Genomic DNA, 17,842 nt, shown 5'->3' with positions numbered 1-17,842 from the left:
AGCTACCACCCCATCAGTCACCATATCTGCACCGATACCTCCTAGTGTGACAGCTACCACCCAATCAGTCACCATATCTGCACCGATACCTCCTAGTGTGACAGCTACCACCCCATCAGTCACCATATCTGCACCGTTACCCCCTAGTGTAACAGCTACCACCCCATCAGTCACCATATCTGCACCGTTACCTCCTAGTGTGACAGCTCCCACCCCATCAGTCACCATATCTGCACCGATACCTCCTAATGTGACAGCTACCACCCCATCAGTCACCATATCTGCACCATCACCCCCTAGTGTGACAGCTACCACCCCATCAGTCACCATATCTGCACCATCACCCCCTAGTGTGACAGCTACCACCCCATCAGTCACCATATCTGCACCGATACCTCCTAGTGTGACAGCTACCACCCCATCAGTCACCATATCTGCACCACTACCCCCTAGTGTGACAGCTACCACCCCATCAGTCACCATATCGGCACCAATACCCCCTAGTGTGACAGCTACCACCACATCAGTCACCATATCTGCACTATCACCCCCTAGTGTGACAGCTACCACCCCATCAGTCACCATATCTGCACCGATACCTCCTAGTGTGACAGCTACCACCCCATCAGTCACCATATCTGCACCACTACCTCCTAGTGTGACAGCTACCACCCCATCAGTCACCATATCTGCACCACTACCCCCTAGTGTGACAGCTACCACCCCATCAGTCACCATATCTGCACCATCACCCCCTAGTGTAACAGCTACCACCCCATCAGTCACCATATCTGCACCACTACCCCTTAGTGTGACAGCTACCACCCCATCAGTCACCATATCTGCACCACTACCCCTTAGTGTGACTGCCATGATACCTTCACCTCCTAAATCCACACAGCTACCAATGAGCATGATTGGCAGTACACCATCTACAACAATAGTAAACAAGACATCATTAACCTCCACCACGCCTACACCCACATCTATGTTTGCCACGACATCACCAGCTCCCACACCACTGACGAGTGCCACCACAGCACTCAATCACCCTATGAATACAACTACCGGTACGACAACCACCACTTCTCTGGTACCGCCTAACACATCAGGACTGAAGACTCCAACCATCCCACCAGCAACTTCCGGTATAACAGACACTACAGAAATAATCACCAAAACTTCAGCACTTTCTAATGTCACCTCCACCAGAACATCAGCTAAGACACCGATACCTCCAAATATCACATCACAAGCAATAACATCAAACAGTACCGCAGCCAATATCCTGGACACCACAAGTATGAGCGCCTACAATACCTCACCACCAACATCAACCACAATTACACCAAAACCTTCTACCACCACCGACACCCTATCACCCGCTGACACTTCTGCATCACTGCCTTTTGTAATGGTAACCACCAAGTCACCAGCTGGTGCGACCACTCCACTGCTTTCTACCGTATCATCAACTAAGACAACTACACCATCACCATCAACCATGGCAATATCAACCTACAAACCACCACCACCTACAAACACGACCATATCATCAATCTACACAACTACTTCACCACCTTCTACCAAAACAGTCAACATATCACCAACATCTACACCTGTGCCACCACCTTCTACCATGACAGGCTCCATATCACCAACATCTACACCTGTGCCACCACCTTCTACCATGACAGGCTTCATATCACCAACATCTACACCTGTGCCACCACCTTCTACCATGACAGGGAACATATCACCAACATCTACACCTGTGCCACCACCTTCTACCATGACAGGCAACATATCACCAACATCTACACCTGTGCCACCACCTTCTACCATGACAGGCTCCATATCACCAACATCTACACCTGTGCCACCACCTTCTACCATGACAGGCTCCATATCACCAACATCTACACCTGTGCCACCACCTTCTACCATGACAGGCTTCATATCACCAACATCTACACCTGTGCCACCACCATCTACCATGACAGGCTCCATATCACCAACATCTACACCTGTGCCACCACCATCTACCATGACAGGCTCCATATCACCAACATCTACACCTGTGCCACCACCTTCTACCATGACAGGCTCACTATCACCAACATCTACACCTGTGCCACCACCTTCTACCATGACAGGCTCCATATCACCAACATCTACACCTGTGCCACCACCTTCTACCATGACAGGCAACATATCACCAACATCTACACCTGTGCCACCACCTTCTACCATGACAGGCTCCATATCACCAACATCTACACCTGTGCCACCACCTTCTACCATGACAGGCAACATATCACCAACATCTACACCTGTGCCACCACCTTCTACCATGACAGGCAACATATCACCAACATCTACACCTGTGCCACCACCGTCTACCATGACAGGCTCCATATCACCAACATCTACACCTGTGCCACCACCATCTACCATGACAGGCTCCATATCACCAACATCTACACCTGTGCCACCACCATCTACCATGACAGGCAACATATCACCAACATCTACACCTGTGCCACCACCATCTACCATGACAGGCACCGTATCACCAACATCTACACCTGTGCCACCACCTTCTACCATGACAGGCAACATATCACCAACATCTACACCTGTGCCACCACCGTCTACCATGACAGGCTCCATATCACCAACATCTACACCTGTGCCACCACCATCTACCATGACAGGAACCGTATCATATCACCATATGTCTTCACCTGGGTCACCCCCTTATACTATGACAGGCACCAAATCATCATCATCATCATCAATGTCTACTCCTGAGAGACCTCCTTCTACCATGACAAGTCCTGTGTCATCAGCGGATGCATTGAGTGTCAACTTTTCATCAATATTATGTAATGTAACCAGTATAATGGAGGAAACTTCATCGGAAGAAACAAAGACCATAGAGTCTTCTACCCCTTCACTAACTCCAGAAATTATCTCCAGAGGTAAGAGACATTACACCAGCGAACCTATGTGCACACAGGGGCAGTATTATAGTAGTTATATTCCTGTACATAGGGGGCAGTATAATAGTGGTTATATTCTTGTACATAGGGGGCAGTATTATAGTAGTTATATTCCTGTACATAGGGGGCAGTATAATAGTGGTTATATTCTTGTACATAGGGGGCAGTATTATAGTAGTTATATTCCTGTACATAGGGGGTAGTATTATAGTAGTTATATTCCTGTACATAGGGGCAGTATTATAGTAGTTATATTCCTGTACATAGGGGGCAGTATTATAGTAGTTATATTCCTGTACATAGGGAGCAGTATTATAGGAGTTATATTCCTGTACATAGGGACAGTATTATAGTAGTTATATTCTTGTACATAGGGGGCAGTATTATAGTAGTTATATTCTTGTACATAGGGGCAGTATTATAGTAGTTATATTCTTGTACATAGGGGGCAGTATTATAGTAGTTATATTCTTGTACATAGGGGGCAGTATTATAGTAGTTATATTCTTGTACATAGTGGGCAATATTATAGTAGTTATATTCTTGTACATAGGGGGCAGTATTATAGTAGTTATATTCTTGTACATAGTGGGCAGTATTATAGTAGTTATATTCCTGTATATAGGGGGCAGTATTATAGTAGTTATATCCCTGTACATAGGGGGCAGTATTATAGTAGTTATATCCCTGTACATAGGGGGCAGTATTATAGTAGTTATATCCCTGTACATAGGGGGCAGTATTATAGTAGTTATATTCCTGTACATAGAGGGCAGTATTATAGTAGTTATATTCTTGTACATAGGGGACAGTATTATAGTAGTTATATTCCTGTACATAGAGGGCAGTATTATAGTAGTTATATTCTTGTACATAGGGGACAGTATTATAGTAGTTATATTCCTGTACATAGGGGGCAGTATTATAGTAGTTATATTCTTGTACATAGGGGGCAGTATTATAGTAGTTATATCCCTGTACATAGGGGGCAGTTTAATAGTAGTTATATTCCTGTACATAGGGGGCAGTATTATAGTAGTTATATTCCTGTACATAGAGGGCAGTATTATAGTAGTTATATTCTTGTACATAGGGGGCAGTATTATAGTAGTTAAATTCTTGTACATAGGAGGCAGTATTATAGTAGTTATATTCCTGTACATAGGGGGCAGTATTATAGTAGTTATATTCCTGTACATAGGGGGCAGTATTATAGTAGTTATATTCCTGTACATAGGGGGCAGTATTATAGTAGTTATATTCCTGTACATAGGGGGCAGTATTATAGTAGTTATATTCCTGTACATAGGGGCAGTATTATAGTAGTTATATTCTTGTACATAGGGGGCAGTATTATAGTAGTTATATCCTTGTACATAGGGGGCAGTATTATAGTAGTTATATTCTTGTACATAGGGGGCAGTATTATAGTAGTTATATTCTTGTACATAGGGGACAGTATTATAGTAGTTATATTCCAGTACATAGAGGGCAGTATTATAGTAATTATATTCCAGTACATAGGGGACAGTATTATAGTAGTTATATTCCAGTACATAGGGGGCAGTATTATAGTAGTTATATTCTTGTACATAGTGGGCAATATTATAGTAGTTATATTCTTGTACATAGGGGGCAGTATTATAGTAGTTATATTCTTGTACATAGTGGGCAGTATTATAGTAGTTATATTCCTGTATATAGGGGGCAGTATTATAGTAGTTATATCCCTGTACATAGGGGGCAGTATTATAGTAGTTATATCCCTGTACATAGGGGGCAGTATTATAGTAGTTATATTCCTGTACATAGAGGGCAGTATTATAGTAGTTATATTCTTGTACATAGGGGACAGTATTATAGTAGTTATATTCCTGTACATAGGGGGCAGTATTATAGTAGTTATATTCTTGTACATAGGGGGCAGTATTATAGTAGTTATATTCCTGTACATAGGGGGCAGTATTATAGTAGTTATATTCCTGTACATAGGGGGCAGTATTATAGTAGTTATATTCCTGTACATAGGGGGCAGTATTATAGTAGTTATATTCCTGTACATAGGGGGCAGTATTATAGTAGTTATATCCCTGTACATAGGGGGCAGTATTATAGTAGTTATATTCCTGTACATAGGGGGCAGTATTATAGTAGTTATATTCCTGTACATAGAGGGCAGTATTATAGTAGTTATATTCTTGTACATAGGGGGCAGTATTATAGTAGTTAAATTCTTGTACATAGGAGGCAGTATTATAGTAGTTATATTCCTGTACATAGAGGGCAGTATTATAGTAGTTATATTCTTGTACATAGGGGGCAGTATTATAGTAGTTATATTCCTGTACATAGGGGGCAGTATTATAGTAGTTATATTCTTGTACATAGGGGGCAGTATTATAGTAGTTATATTCCTGTACATAGGGGGCAGTATTATAGTAGTTATATTCTTGTACATAGGGAGCAGTATTATAGTAGTTATATTCCTGTACATAGGGGCAGTATTATAGTAGTTATATTCCTGTACATAGGGGGCAGTATTATAGTAGTTATATTCTTGTACATAGGGGGCAGTATTATAGTAGTTATATTCCTGTACATAGGGGGCAGTATTATAGTAGTTATATTCTTGTACATAGGGGGCAGTATTATTGTAGTTATATCCCTGTACATAGGGGGCAGTATTATAGTAGTTATATTCCTGTACAAAGGGGGCAGTATTATAGTAGTTATATTCTTGTACATAGGGGGCAGTATTATAGTAGTTATATTCCTGTACATAGGGAGCAGTATTATAGTAGTTATATTCTTGTACATAGGGGGCAGTATTATAGTAGTTATATTCCTGTACATAGGGGACAGTATTATAGTAGTTATATTCCTGTACATAGGGGGCAGTATTATAGTAGTTATATTCCTGTACATAGGGGGCAGTATTATAGTAGTTATATTCCTGTACATAGGGGGCAGTATTATAGTAGTTATATCCCTGTACATAGGGGGCAGTATTATAGTAGTTATATCCCTGTACATAGGGGGCAGTATTATAGTAGTTATATCCCTGTACATAGGGGGCAGTATTATAGTAGTTATATCCCTGTACATAGGGGGCAGTATTATAGTAGTTATATCCCTGTACATAGGGGGCAGTATTATAGTAGTTATATCCCTGTACATAGGGGGCAGTATTATAGTAGTTATATTCCTGTACATGAGGGGCAGTATTACAGTAGTTATATTCTTGTACATAGGGGGCAGTATTATAGTAGTTATATTCTTGTACATAGGGGGCAGTATTATAGTAGTTATATTCTTGTACATAGAGGGCAGTATTATAGCAGTTATATTCCTGTACATAGGGGGCAGTATTATAGTAGTTATATTCTTGTACATAGGGGGCAGTATTATAGTAGTTATATTCTTGTACACAGGGGCAGTATTATAGTAGTTATATTCTTGTACATAGAGGGCAGTATTATAGCAGTTATATTCCTGTACATAGGGGGCAGTATTATAGTAGTTATATCCTTGTACATAGGGACAGTATTATAGTAGTTATATTCCTGTACATAGGGGGCAATTTTTATTAGTATAAACAAACAGAAAATATTACAATACATTCTCATCAGAATGAACAAACAGTTAATTAACAAATATCATACTGATCAGAAAATAATAAATTCATAATAATCTTAACTCAAAAAGTCCATTACTGGTAAAAAGAAAAAAGAAAAAAGTGGAAATTAATATAATTACTTGATGAATTACCCCAGACATATGTTCCTCCATAACGTAACATTATTACCAGTTTTTCTAACCTCTATGGATCGTATCCACCTCAGCTCTGATAGTATTTGGGTTACTGCGGTCATGGGCTGGAAGGACTCGCTGTGTGCAGACACTCTGGTCCTGGTGTGCCAGTGATAGTATTTAATTGTGGTGATGATCAGGTACATGGTCCCTCGGTCTATGCCGGCTACCTGTGGTGTCACCCCATAGATGATCTCTGGGTAGGTCAGAGACTGCAGTCTTGATATTTTGAGTCTGCGGGACACCTCCTGCCATATCTGCCTCCCTCCCGGGCACTCGGTGGTAAAATGCTCCATGGTCTCCTCTTGGGGGCATCCTAAGGGGCACATACGGTCAGAGACGCTCAGGAATTTTAAATTGCCCCTGACAAAGAGCCTCCCATGTAGGGATAACCAGGCGATATCAAAGAGCTTTGCAGGGAGCCTAGGACTATTGAGGAACCTCAGGCTTTCCTGCAGGGTGGCCGTTGTGCAGTCCCTCAGAGCTGGCTGAACAGTATAGAAGGTCCTACAGATATTAGTGTACAGCTCCTTCCTGGTCCTACTCTCCAGATAGGTCTTATCTATTCTCCACTTTTTCAAACACCTGAGACCATACTCCAGATACTGGGGGAGGAAGCCAGGAGTCCATCGGCCCCTCTTGAGACTGCCGCCTCGCACCCAGGACTCTGCAAAAGGCAATATCCAGTCCCTGACACTACTTACCCACAGGAGACCATTATTTGAGTCCAGGCAACCAAAATTTACTTTCAGAAACATGGAGTCAAAGAAAACCCTTGGATTTAACATATCCAGCCCACCCTCTCTCCTCTGCAGGTAGGTGATCCCTCTTTTTATTGGGTTCATCCTATTCCCCCATAAAAGCTGGAAGAACAGGCTAAAGAGCCTAGCGGAGAAAGATTCTGGCAAAGGAAAGACAACAGAGACGTAGAGGAAGACAGGGACCAGGTAAGTCTTCAGCAGAGTAACCCTTTCTCTATAGGTCAGCCTCCAGTTCTTCCATCGCTGAACCTTTACATTTCCGGTATCCAACTTCTCCTCCCAATTTAGTTTGGCATTGTCTTCCCTCCCAAATTTAACCCCAAGGATCTTAATATGGGTGGAGGCCTTGGCGAACTGTGGCAGATCAAAGCCAGGAGCAGTATCCAATGTCCAGAAAGCTCTTCTCAAGGTTAACCAGAGACCCGGAGGCCTCTGAGTAACTTCTGATGGCTGCAGATAACATCTCCACCTCATGAGGTTCAGATATCACCAGTGTCACATCATCCGCGTAGGCGACTACCTTCAAAGGCAAGCAATGGGGGACCGGCACCCCCCGAAAATCACACCGCTGCAGTGATCGCAGAAACAAGTCTATGGCAAACTTATACAGCAGTGGACTCAGGGGGCAGCCCTGTCGCACCCCCGCCTCTACTTCAAAAGTGTCCCCCTGCCAACCATTGATCAGAGGAAAGCTCTTCGCCTCTCTATACAAAGTTCTCAGCCAATCTATAAATTGTCCCGGAATACCGTACTTTGACAAAGTGGCCCATAGATAATCATGATCAACCCTGTCAAAGGCTTTAGCCTGGTCCAGACCTACAACATATCTCCCACACCTCAGAGCTTTACATCTCTCAAACATCTCCCTTATCGAGAGGACTGCTCCAGAGATGTTCCGCCCTCTTACTGTGCCGTACTGAGAGCCTGCCAACAGTGCCGGGGACAAACAGACTAACCTAGAAAACAGAATTTTTGCCAGAATTTTCCTGTCGACATTCAAGAGGGCGATCGGCCTCCAGTTCTTGATGTCACTAGGCTCCTTACCTTTGGACAGCAGAATAAGGGAGGACACTCTCATGGATGGAGGCATCAGGTGATTTTCTAGACAATTGGTAATAACATCCACAAGGATCGGGGCTAAGAGGTCTCTGAACTTCTTATAGAATTCTGCTGTAATACCATCAGGACCTGGTGCCTTCTTCAGATTTAACTTATCAATGGCCTCTTTAACCTCCTCCTCTGTTATTCCTGCTGTCAAATGAGAAAAGTCCAAATCTCTAGTGTCAGGGCCTGGAGTTGCCTCCAAGAATTGGGCCATTTTCTCTTTATCCAAAACCTTCTTCTGAAATAACTCAGCATAGTAGGATCTCACCACCCCCAGGATACCCTCCCGAGATTCCTGCAAAACTCCCTGGGAGTCAGTGAGACCTGTGATCGATTTCTTGGCCACACGTTCCCGGCAATTTTCATACGGATCAGGAACACCCAGTTTTCCGTAATCTCTCTCGATTACCAGGGACGTGTAGCGGCTGTACTGATACTGTTTTATTTCAGACTTCAGTCGGTCAATCTTTTGTTTGTCCCCCCCTCCCGCCGAATACAGTGACTCCAATTCTTTCCGCAGCTTGAGATACTGGCTGTACTTACTCTTACCCTTCTTCACTGACAGTCTCTTTAAGAGGGACCGAATCTCCTCCTTGACGTTCTCCCACCAGTCAGATATGTTGTCATAGAAGTCCTGTCTCTGGAGCTGGTCCTGAAAAAGGGAGTGGACACAATTCTGGACATAGGCATCATCCAGGATGCTAGAATTGAGCCTCCATAACCCCCGACCAATGTCCGAGCGGTTAGTGGCTCCTAGGTGAAACAATAAGATAAGATGGTCAGAATATGGAACAACCTTCTCGCTTATACCACTTACATTCTCTGAGGGACTCACAAATGCCATATCGATCCTGCTGTGTCTGTCAGCACAGGAGTAGGTGTACCGAGGCTTCCTCCCATCCAAGGTAAATACATCACGTAGATGGGCCTGTGATATGATGCTCTTTAGGACTTTGGAGTCTCTGACCACTGCTCTGCCCGAGGACCTGTCACCTGATGTCATGGTAACATTAAAGTCGCCCGCCAATACTACAGGGATTGAGGTAAATAGATATTGTTTTACCTCATTGAACAGCTGGATTCTCTCTGTCACTGTCTGTGGGCCATAGATGTTGATCAGCCGGAGCCGCCTACCATGGATGGTCACCTCTAGCACCAGGCACCTCCCCATAGCGACCTCCGTTAGCCTGTGCACCATCACGTCTGTGGTGTTAAACAGTATGGCGACCCCGGCGTACGGCTCCACAGCCAGTGACCAGTAAGAAGGACCAGACCGCCACTCACGCTCAGCCTCACGGAGATGCCCTAAGGTGGTCAGACGGGTCTCCTGCAGGAAGATGACATCGGCGTCCAGATATCTCAGGTGGTCATATACAGCGTGTCTGGTCCTTCTTACTTTAATGCTGTTGACGTTGCTGGAAGCAACTTTTAGAGAGAACCCAGCCATTACAATGATAAAGAGCAGAGCAGCGACCCCCATCATCATGAGTCAGAGTCAAAGTCCTCCTGTCTTCCACCAGTCTCCATGTCTGACTCTTCCCCGGTATCTACAGGAGGGGGCTTCTTCTTAGTTGGAGGATCCCCGGTGTCCACCTCACACTCATTATCAATGCGCTGTAACTCTCTCTCATAATCCCCATCCGACTCTGACAGAGCATCAAACCTGTTGGAGAGGACCATGACCCCGTTATCACCACTGGACTTCCTCCTGGTCTTAGGCTCCGCACTGTACTCCTCAGGCTTACGGGAGGATTTGTCTTTTTTCTTCCTTTTATTCTTTTTCACCTCCTCATATTCAGTAGATGTTACAGAGGTGGCTGCCTGAGGCTGTTCGTGGGTTACAACCTCCACACTCCCCTGAGCGCTGTCTGACTGCTGGGGTTCTGCATCACCTGACCCCTGTACCTCCCGCCTGGTCAGAATTTGCCCCGACACCAGGGCCTCCTCCTCTAAGGCGTCTGCCTCCTGCACCATTTCATCATCAGAAAAATCCCTGGCGATGTTATGCCAGGCCTCTGGGCAATCCTTGTGCGGGTGGCCCATCTCTCCGCAGAGGTTGCATCTGACCATTTCACAGGTGGCGCTGAGATGGCCGACCTCCCCGCACAAGTTGCATTTTACTACTGTACATACTTTGGCCACGTGACCGATCCTACCACACCTGAAGCACTTTCGTGGTTGTCCGGGATAGAAGCAGACGCTTCAGGGTGATGTTGTTAAACTGCCTCAACTTTACTAGAACCTTCCACCCTCCAGTCCAGATACCGTCACTATCTCTATTCTTAGTGAGGTCAGACAGCAGATCACAATGGCGCCTGAGCCACACCAGAATATCCTGAGGGGGAACTGACTCGTTCCAAAATATTATATTAACCACCACGGTACCTGGCCTGGATATGGGGACGAACACAAACTTGCTCCAACCATCAGTGTCCCTGAACCGGGGGAGTTTGTCCCAGAACCTATCCAGACTTGACATAAGCTTAAAGCTGACATCATAGCCCTGTCTGTCTGGAAGGTTGATGACTGCCAGGATATCATCTGGTGAGAACCCCATCTGGTGACACAGGAGATCCCGCACCACAAACCTATCTGGGAGATCTTCCTTTGCGCCTCTGTTCTTAAAGCGCACCACATTCCTCCTTTTGAACGCCTGCCCGGAGTAGTGTGCGCCGGAGGTGAAGGAGGGAGCGCCGCGGCTCCAGGCGTTTTTAGGAGGTTCCAGACGGGGCTCACTACGGGTATTGGGGGGAGGATCTGATCTAGAGAGACCTGACTTTACAAGGGGGCTCGATGTTAAAGGGGGGAAGTCACAAGCATCATTCTGCGCCACCCCCTGCCCCCCATCCACCTCTATGTTATCCTCCGGTGGCTGTACCTCCCAGATAGACTGAGGGTCCCCTCCATCCCCCAACCCCGCAGGTACAGCAGAATGTCCTACATTGTCCCCAGTCTCAAGCATGCTAGAGTTCTCCTGGGTCACCGCATCACCCTGACCCATAGATGAAAGTTCACCATCCTGCTGATGCACAGACACTGCTGGGACTTGTGGTACTACAGGTCCATGCTCCTGCTCTGGGACTGCTGCAGAGCTCTGCGGCTGATCTGGTGTCTGACCCTTCTGGAATGAGAAGCTCGCAGGCCTGAGAATCTGTGTCACACGTTGGGGTACATCTGGGGGGACAGGTCCAGCTTGTGCTGTAGGGGCCCGGGGCCCAGAGTCACAGCTCTGCCTCTGCTGGGAGAAGCGCTCCTGGTTCCTGTAAGACTCGGCCAGGGGTCCCATCCTCTCCAGTACACAGTCCATATCCCTGACCACCTGTGCCAGCTCTATGCTTAGTCCCTGCAGCTTGGAGTTATACAGGGTGCTGCTCTCAGGGTGCGCAGTTCTAAGAGAGTACATACAGTCTATCTGCATCTGCAGCATTTTCTTATGGTTAGTCAGCTCCCCCATCCTCCTTACCAGGGTCGGTATCTCCTCCGCCAACTGCAGCTCCGGTGCCCGTGCGGACTCCTTCCCCTGCTGTGCTGGTCGGGGTGCAGCTCCAGATGGTTTTGGTGCACCTGTCTCCTTCCCAGGCTTGTAGCTTGCACTGGCAGGGGCCTGTTCACACTTAGCAGCACTTGTAGTAACAGTCTGCGGCTTTACTGCTGACCTGGTGCGGCCTGTAGCGGCCATGCTGGACACCACATCCCTCTGCTGCAGATTTTCTTGCAGGGTCTGTCTCTCCAGGGACGTTCTCCTCTGTCTGGGTGCAGGAGTGGGGGGCTGTGCACCTGCTGCTTGTCTCTCACTCTGCTGCATCACCTGTGCTGCTCCACGCTGGCTGCTCATAGAACTTGCTGCTTTCATTGCTGCTTCAGTTACTTCCACTTTGTCATTCTTTCTCACCACAACCGCATTGTCTGCAATCTGTCCACAATCTTTACTGGTTACTTTGGGATTTGCATCCCTAGAAGGTTTTTGGGAGTTCACTCCCGGTGTAGGCCTGGAAGCCTGGGCCTTGCTTGGGGAATCTCCCCACCCAGGGTGGCCCCGCCCTGGGCTAGCTCCAGACATGCAGAGACTCAGGAGCTCAGCTCATACACGTCCTCACAGCAAGGGGGCAGTATTATAGTAGTTATATTCCTGTACATAGGGGGCAGTATTATAGTAGTTATATTCCTGTACATAGGGAGCAGTAATATAGTAGTTATATTCCTGTACATAGGGGGCAGTATTATAGTAGTTATATCCCTGTACATAGGGGGCAGTATTATAGTAGTTATATCCCTGTACATAGGGGGGCAGTATTATAGTAGTTATATTCCTGTACATGAGGGGCAGTATTATAGCAGTTATATTCCTGTACATAGGGGGCAGTATTATAGCAGTTATATTCCTGTACATAGGGGGCAGTATTATAGTAGTTATATCCCTGTACATAGGGGGCAGTATTATAGTAGTTATATCCCTGTACATAGGGGGCAGTATTATAGTAGTTATATTCCTGTACATGAGGGGCAGTATTATAGCAGTTATATTCCTGTACATAGGGGGCAGTATTATAGTAGTTATATTCCTGTACATAGGGGGCAGTATTATAGTGGTTATATTCCTGTACATGGGGGGCAGTATTATAGTAGTTATATTCCTGTACATAGGGGGCAGTATTATAGTAGTTATATTCCTGTACATAGGGGACAGTATTATAATAGTTATATTCTTGTACATAGAGGGCAGTATTATAGTAGTTATATTCCTGTACATAGGGGGCAGTATTATAGTAGTTATATTCTTGTACATAGAGGGCAGTATTATAATAATTATATTCTTGTACATAGAGGGCAGTATTATAGTAGTTATATTCCTGTACATAGGGGACAGTATTATAGTAGTTATATTCTTGTACATAGAGGGCAGTATTATAGTAGTTGTATTCTTGTACATAGGGGGCAGTATTATAGTAGTTATATTCCTGTACATAGGGGACAGTATTATAATAGTTATATTCTTGTACATAGAGGGCAGTATTATAGTAGTTATATTCCTGTACATAGGGGGCAGTATTATAGTAGTTATATTCTTGTACATAGGGGGCAGTATTATAGTAGTTATATTCCTGTACATAGGGGGCAGTATTATAATAGTCATATTCCTGTACATAGGGGACAGTATTATAGTAGTTATATTCCTGTACATAGGGGGCAGTATTATAGTAGTTATATTCTTGTACATAGGGGGCAGTATTATAGTAGTTATATTCCTGTACATAGGGGGCAGTATTATAGTAGTTATATTCCTGTACATAGGGGGCAGTATTATAGTAGTTATATTCTTGTACATAGGGAGCAGTATTATAGTAGTTATATTGCTGTATATAGGGGGCAGTATTATAGTAGTTATATTCCTGTACATAGGGGGCAGTATTATAGTAGTTATATTCCTGTACATAGGGGGCAGTATTATAGTAGTTATATCCCTGTACATAGGGGCAGTATTATAGTAGTTATATCCCTGTACATAGGGGCAGTATTATAGTAGTTATATTCTTGTACATAGGGGGCAGTATTATAGTAGTTATATTCTTGTACATAGGGGGCAGTATTATAGTAGTTATATTCCTGTACATGGGGGGCAGTATTATAGTAGTTATATTCCTGTACATAGGGGGCAGTATTATAGTAGTTATATTCCTGTACATGAGGGGCAGTATTATAGCAGTTATATTCCTGTACATAGGGGGCAGTATTATAGTAGTTATATTCCTGTACACAGGGGGCAGTATTATAGTATTTATATTCCTGTACATGGGGGGCAGTATTATAGTAGTTATATTCCTGTACATAGGGGGCAGTATTATAGTAGTTATATTCCTGTACATAGGGGGCAGTATTATAGTAGTTATATTCCTGTACATAGGGGGCAGTATTATAGTAGTTATATTCCTGTACATAGGGGCAGTATTATAGTAGTTATTTTCCTGTACATAGGGGGCAGTATTATAGTAGTTATATTCTTGTACATAGGGGGCAGTATTATAGTAGTTATATTCCTGTACATAGGGGGCAGTATTATAGTAGTTATATTCCTGTACATAGGGGGCAGTATTATAGTAGTTATATTCCTGTACATAGGGGGCAGTATTATTGTAGTTATATTCCTGTACATAGGGGGCAGTATTATAGTAGTTATATTCCTGTACATAGGGAGCAGTATTATAGTAGTTATATTCTTGTACATAGGGGGCAGTATTATAGTAGTTATATTCTTGTTCATAGGGGGCAGTATTATAGTAGTTATATTCTTGTACATAGGGGCAGTATTATAGTAGTTATATTCCTGTACATAGGGGGCAGTATTATAGTAGTTATATTCCTGTTCATAGGGGGCAGTATTATAGTAGTTATATTCTTGTACATAGGGTAGTAATACAGTAGTTATATTCCTGTACATAGGGGGCAGTATTATAGTAGTTATATTCTTGTACATAGGGGGCAGTATTATACTAGTTATATCCCTGTACATAGGGGGCAGTATTATAGTAGTTATATTCCTGTACACAGGGGCAGTATTATAGTAGTTATATTCTTGTACATAGGGGGCAGTATTATAGTAGTTATATTCTTGTACATAGGGGGCGGTATTATAGTAGTTATATTCCTGTACATAGGGGGCGGTATTATAGTAGTTATATTCTTGTACATAGGGGGCGGTATTATAGTAGTTATATTCCTGTACATAGGGGGCAGTATTATAGTAGTTATATTCTTGTACATAGGGGGCAGTATTATAGTAGTTATATTCCTGTACATAGGGGGCAGTATTATAGTAGTTATATTCTTGTACATAGGGGGCAGTATTATAGTAGTTATATTCCTGTACATAGGGGGCAGTATTATAGTAGTTATATTCCTGTACATAGGGGGCAGTATTATAGTAGTTATATTCTTGTACATAGAGGGCAGTATTATAGTAGTTATATTCCTGTACATAGGGAGCAGTATTATAGTAGTTATATCCCTGTACATAGGGGGCAGTATTATAGTAGTTATATTCCTGTACATAGGGGGCAGTATTATAGTAGTTATATCCCTGTACATAGGGGGCAGTATTATAGTAGTTATATCCCTGTACATAGGGGTAGTATTATAGTAGTTATATTCCTGTACATAGGGGGCAGTATTATAGTAGTTATATTCCTGTACATAGGGGGCAGTATTATAGTAGTTATATTCTTGTACATAGGGGGCAGTATTATAGTAGTTATATTCTTGTACATAGGGGGCAGTATTATAGTAGTTATATTTCTGTACATAGGGGGCAGTATTATAGTAGTTATATTCCTGTACATAGGGGGCAGTATTATAGTAGTTATATTCTTGTACATAGGGGCAGTATTATAGTAGTTATATTCCTGTACATAGGGGTCAGTATTATAGTAGTTATATCCTGTACATAGGGGGCAGTATTATAGTAGTTATATTCCTGTACATAGGGGGCAGTATTATAGTAATTATATTCTTGTACATAGGGGGCAGTATTATAGTAGTTATATTCCTGTACATAGGGGACAGTATTATAGTAGTTATATTCCTGTACATAGGGGGCAGTATTATAGTAGTTATATCCCTGTACATAGGGGGCAGTATTATAGTAGTTATATTCCTGTACATAGGGGCAGTATTATAGTAGTTATATTCCTGTACATAGGGGGCAGTATTATAGTAGTTATATTCCTGTACATAGGGGGCAGTATTACAGTATATATAGTATAATCACTATGATTATATTCCTGCAGGTACTGTTATGTTCCGGGTAACATTGGAGACGTCTCCCACAGTAAACGTTGTTGTTGCAATGCGTGAAGTGTTACATCAGGTAATAATGAATGTCTTGGGTATTATGATTTCTCCCCTTCTGCAGCTCCATCCTCTGGTGAGGGGTTATAAGGTCGGTGAAGGTTGATAGAAGGTGCAGTATCAGTGCTGAGCACCGGGTGGCGGTATCACCACAGGTTGGACTCCTTACCTGTGTAGGTCCCTCATGTCTTGTCTTTCTCCCTCAGATTTGCCTCCTTCTCGCTCACGATATTTCGGCTGATCATGTGACCTTGTCCTGGGCTCAGAAGATCTTCCTGCCCTGTGACCCCCGCACGGACCTTGCGCTGTAGATCTCTGTGTAGGATGTAGTCACTGGTTTGGACCCCCCAGTAATATCCAGGACTGAGGGGGCGCTGCCCTCTGGTGGTCGGGTATGTGCGACCCTCAGGCGCCCCATGGATCACCAGTGGTACCGGACCACAACACCTGCCGGGGCCCCAGCGTCATGATCAGGGGCCCGGCACTACAGCTGGTGCCACCCAATCCCGGACACCCCGGGGGAGGTGACGCTCTAAAAGTCAATAAAAATATAGAATGTTACACTCGAATGTCATATGAAGTTTTGTCATGAACTGAACTGACACTAAGGACGGGCACCGACCTACCTCTATGTGCACCTGCAGGGAGGTGACCTCCCCCCCCCCACACACACTGCTACAATCCTGGAATATAATCATAGTCCTGCTGCTACTCACAACATACACAAAAGTCTGACAATACATAACACTGGCTGCAGAGAGCACAGAGCACAGCAGTGTGAGGGCTGATTACACATCTCTCCAGGGACAATACATAACACTGGCTGCAGAGAGCACAGAGCACAGCAGTGTGAGGGCTGATTACACATCTCTCCAGGGACAGTACATAACACTGGCTGCAGAGAGCACAGAGCACAGCAGTGTGAGGTCTGATTACACATCTCTCCAGGGACAATACATAACACTGGCTGCAGAGAGCACAGAGCACAGCAGTGTGAGGTCTGATTACTCATCTCTCCAGGGACAGTACATAACACTGGCTGCAGAGAGCACAGAGCACAGCAGTGTGAGGTCTGATTACACATCTCTCCAGGGACAGTACATAACACTGGCTGCAGAGAGCACAGAGCACAGCAGTGTGAGGTCTGATTACACATCTCTCCAGGGACAATACATAACACTGGCTACAGAGAGCACAGAGCTCAGCAGTGTGAGGTCTGATTACACATCTCTCCAGGGACAATACATAACACTGGCTGCAGAGAGCACAGAGCACAGCAGTGTGAGGTCTGATTACACATCTCTCCAGGGACAGTACATA

The 17,842-nt window shown here is 44.2% G+C and overlaps 1 protein-coding gene across 2 annotated transcripts; it reads left to right on the top strand.

Moving 5' to 3' along the window:
- Positions 1-2,010: 2,010 nt before the first annotated feature.
- Positions 2,011-17,091, top strand: LOC140133914 (uncharacterized). 2 transcript variants are annotated; one of them, XM_072154604.1, is made up of 3 exons: positions 2,011-2,984; positions 16,462-16,541; positions 16,729-17,091. In XM_072154604.1, the coding sequence occupies exons 1-3, from the start codon at positions 2,048-2,050 to the stop codon at positions 16,831-16,833; spliced, it is 1,122 nt and encodes a 373-aa protein (XP_072010705.1). In that variant the 5' UTR covers positions 2,011-2,047; the 3' UTR covers positions 16,834-17,091. The 2 variants fall into 2 exon arrangements, 1 of the variants encoding a protein (XP_072010705.1); XR_011855961.1 differs by lacking the exon at positions 2,011-2,984 and adding an exon at positions 12,345-12,399.
- Positions 17,092-17,842: the final 751 nt, after the last annotated feature.

The sequence above is a fragment of the Engystomops pustulosus genome, chromosome 5, assembly GCF_040894005.1.
Source record: "Engystomops pustulosus chromosome 5, aEngPut4.maternal, whole genome shotgun sequence".
In the NCBI taxonomy this organism is placed as follows: Eukaryota; Metazoa; Chordata; class Amphibia; order Anura; family Leptodactylidae; genus Engystomops; species Engystomops pustulosus.
This window is presented reverse-complemented; position numbering and strand designations above follow the sequence as displayed.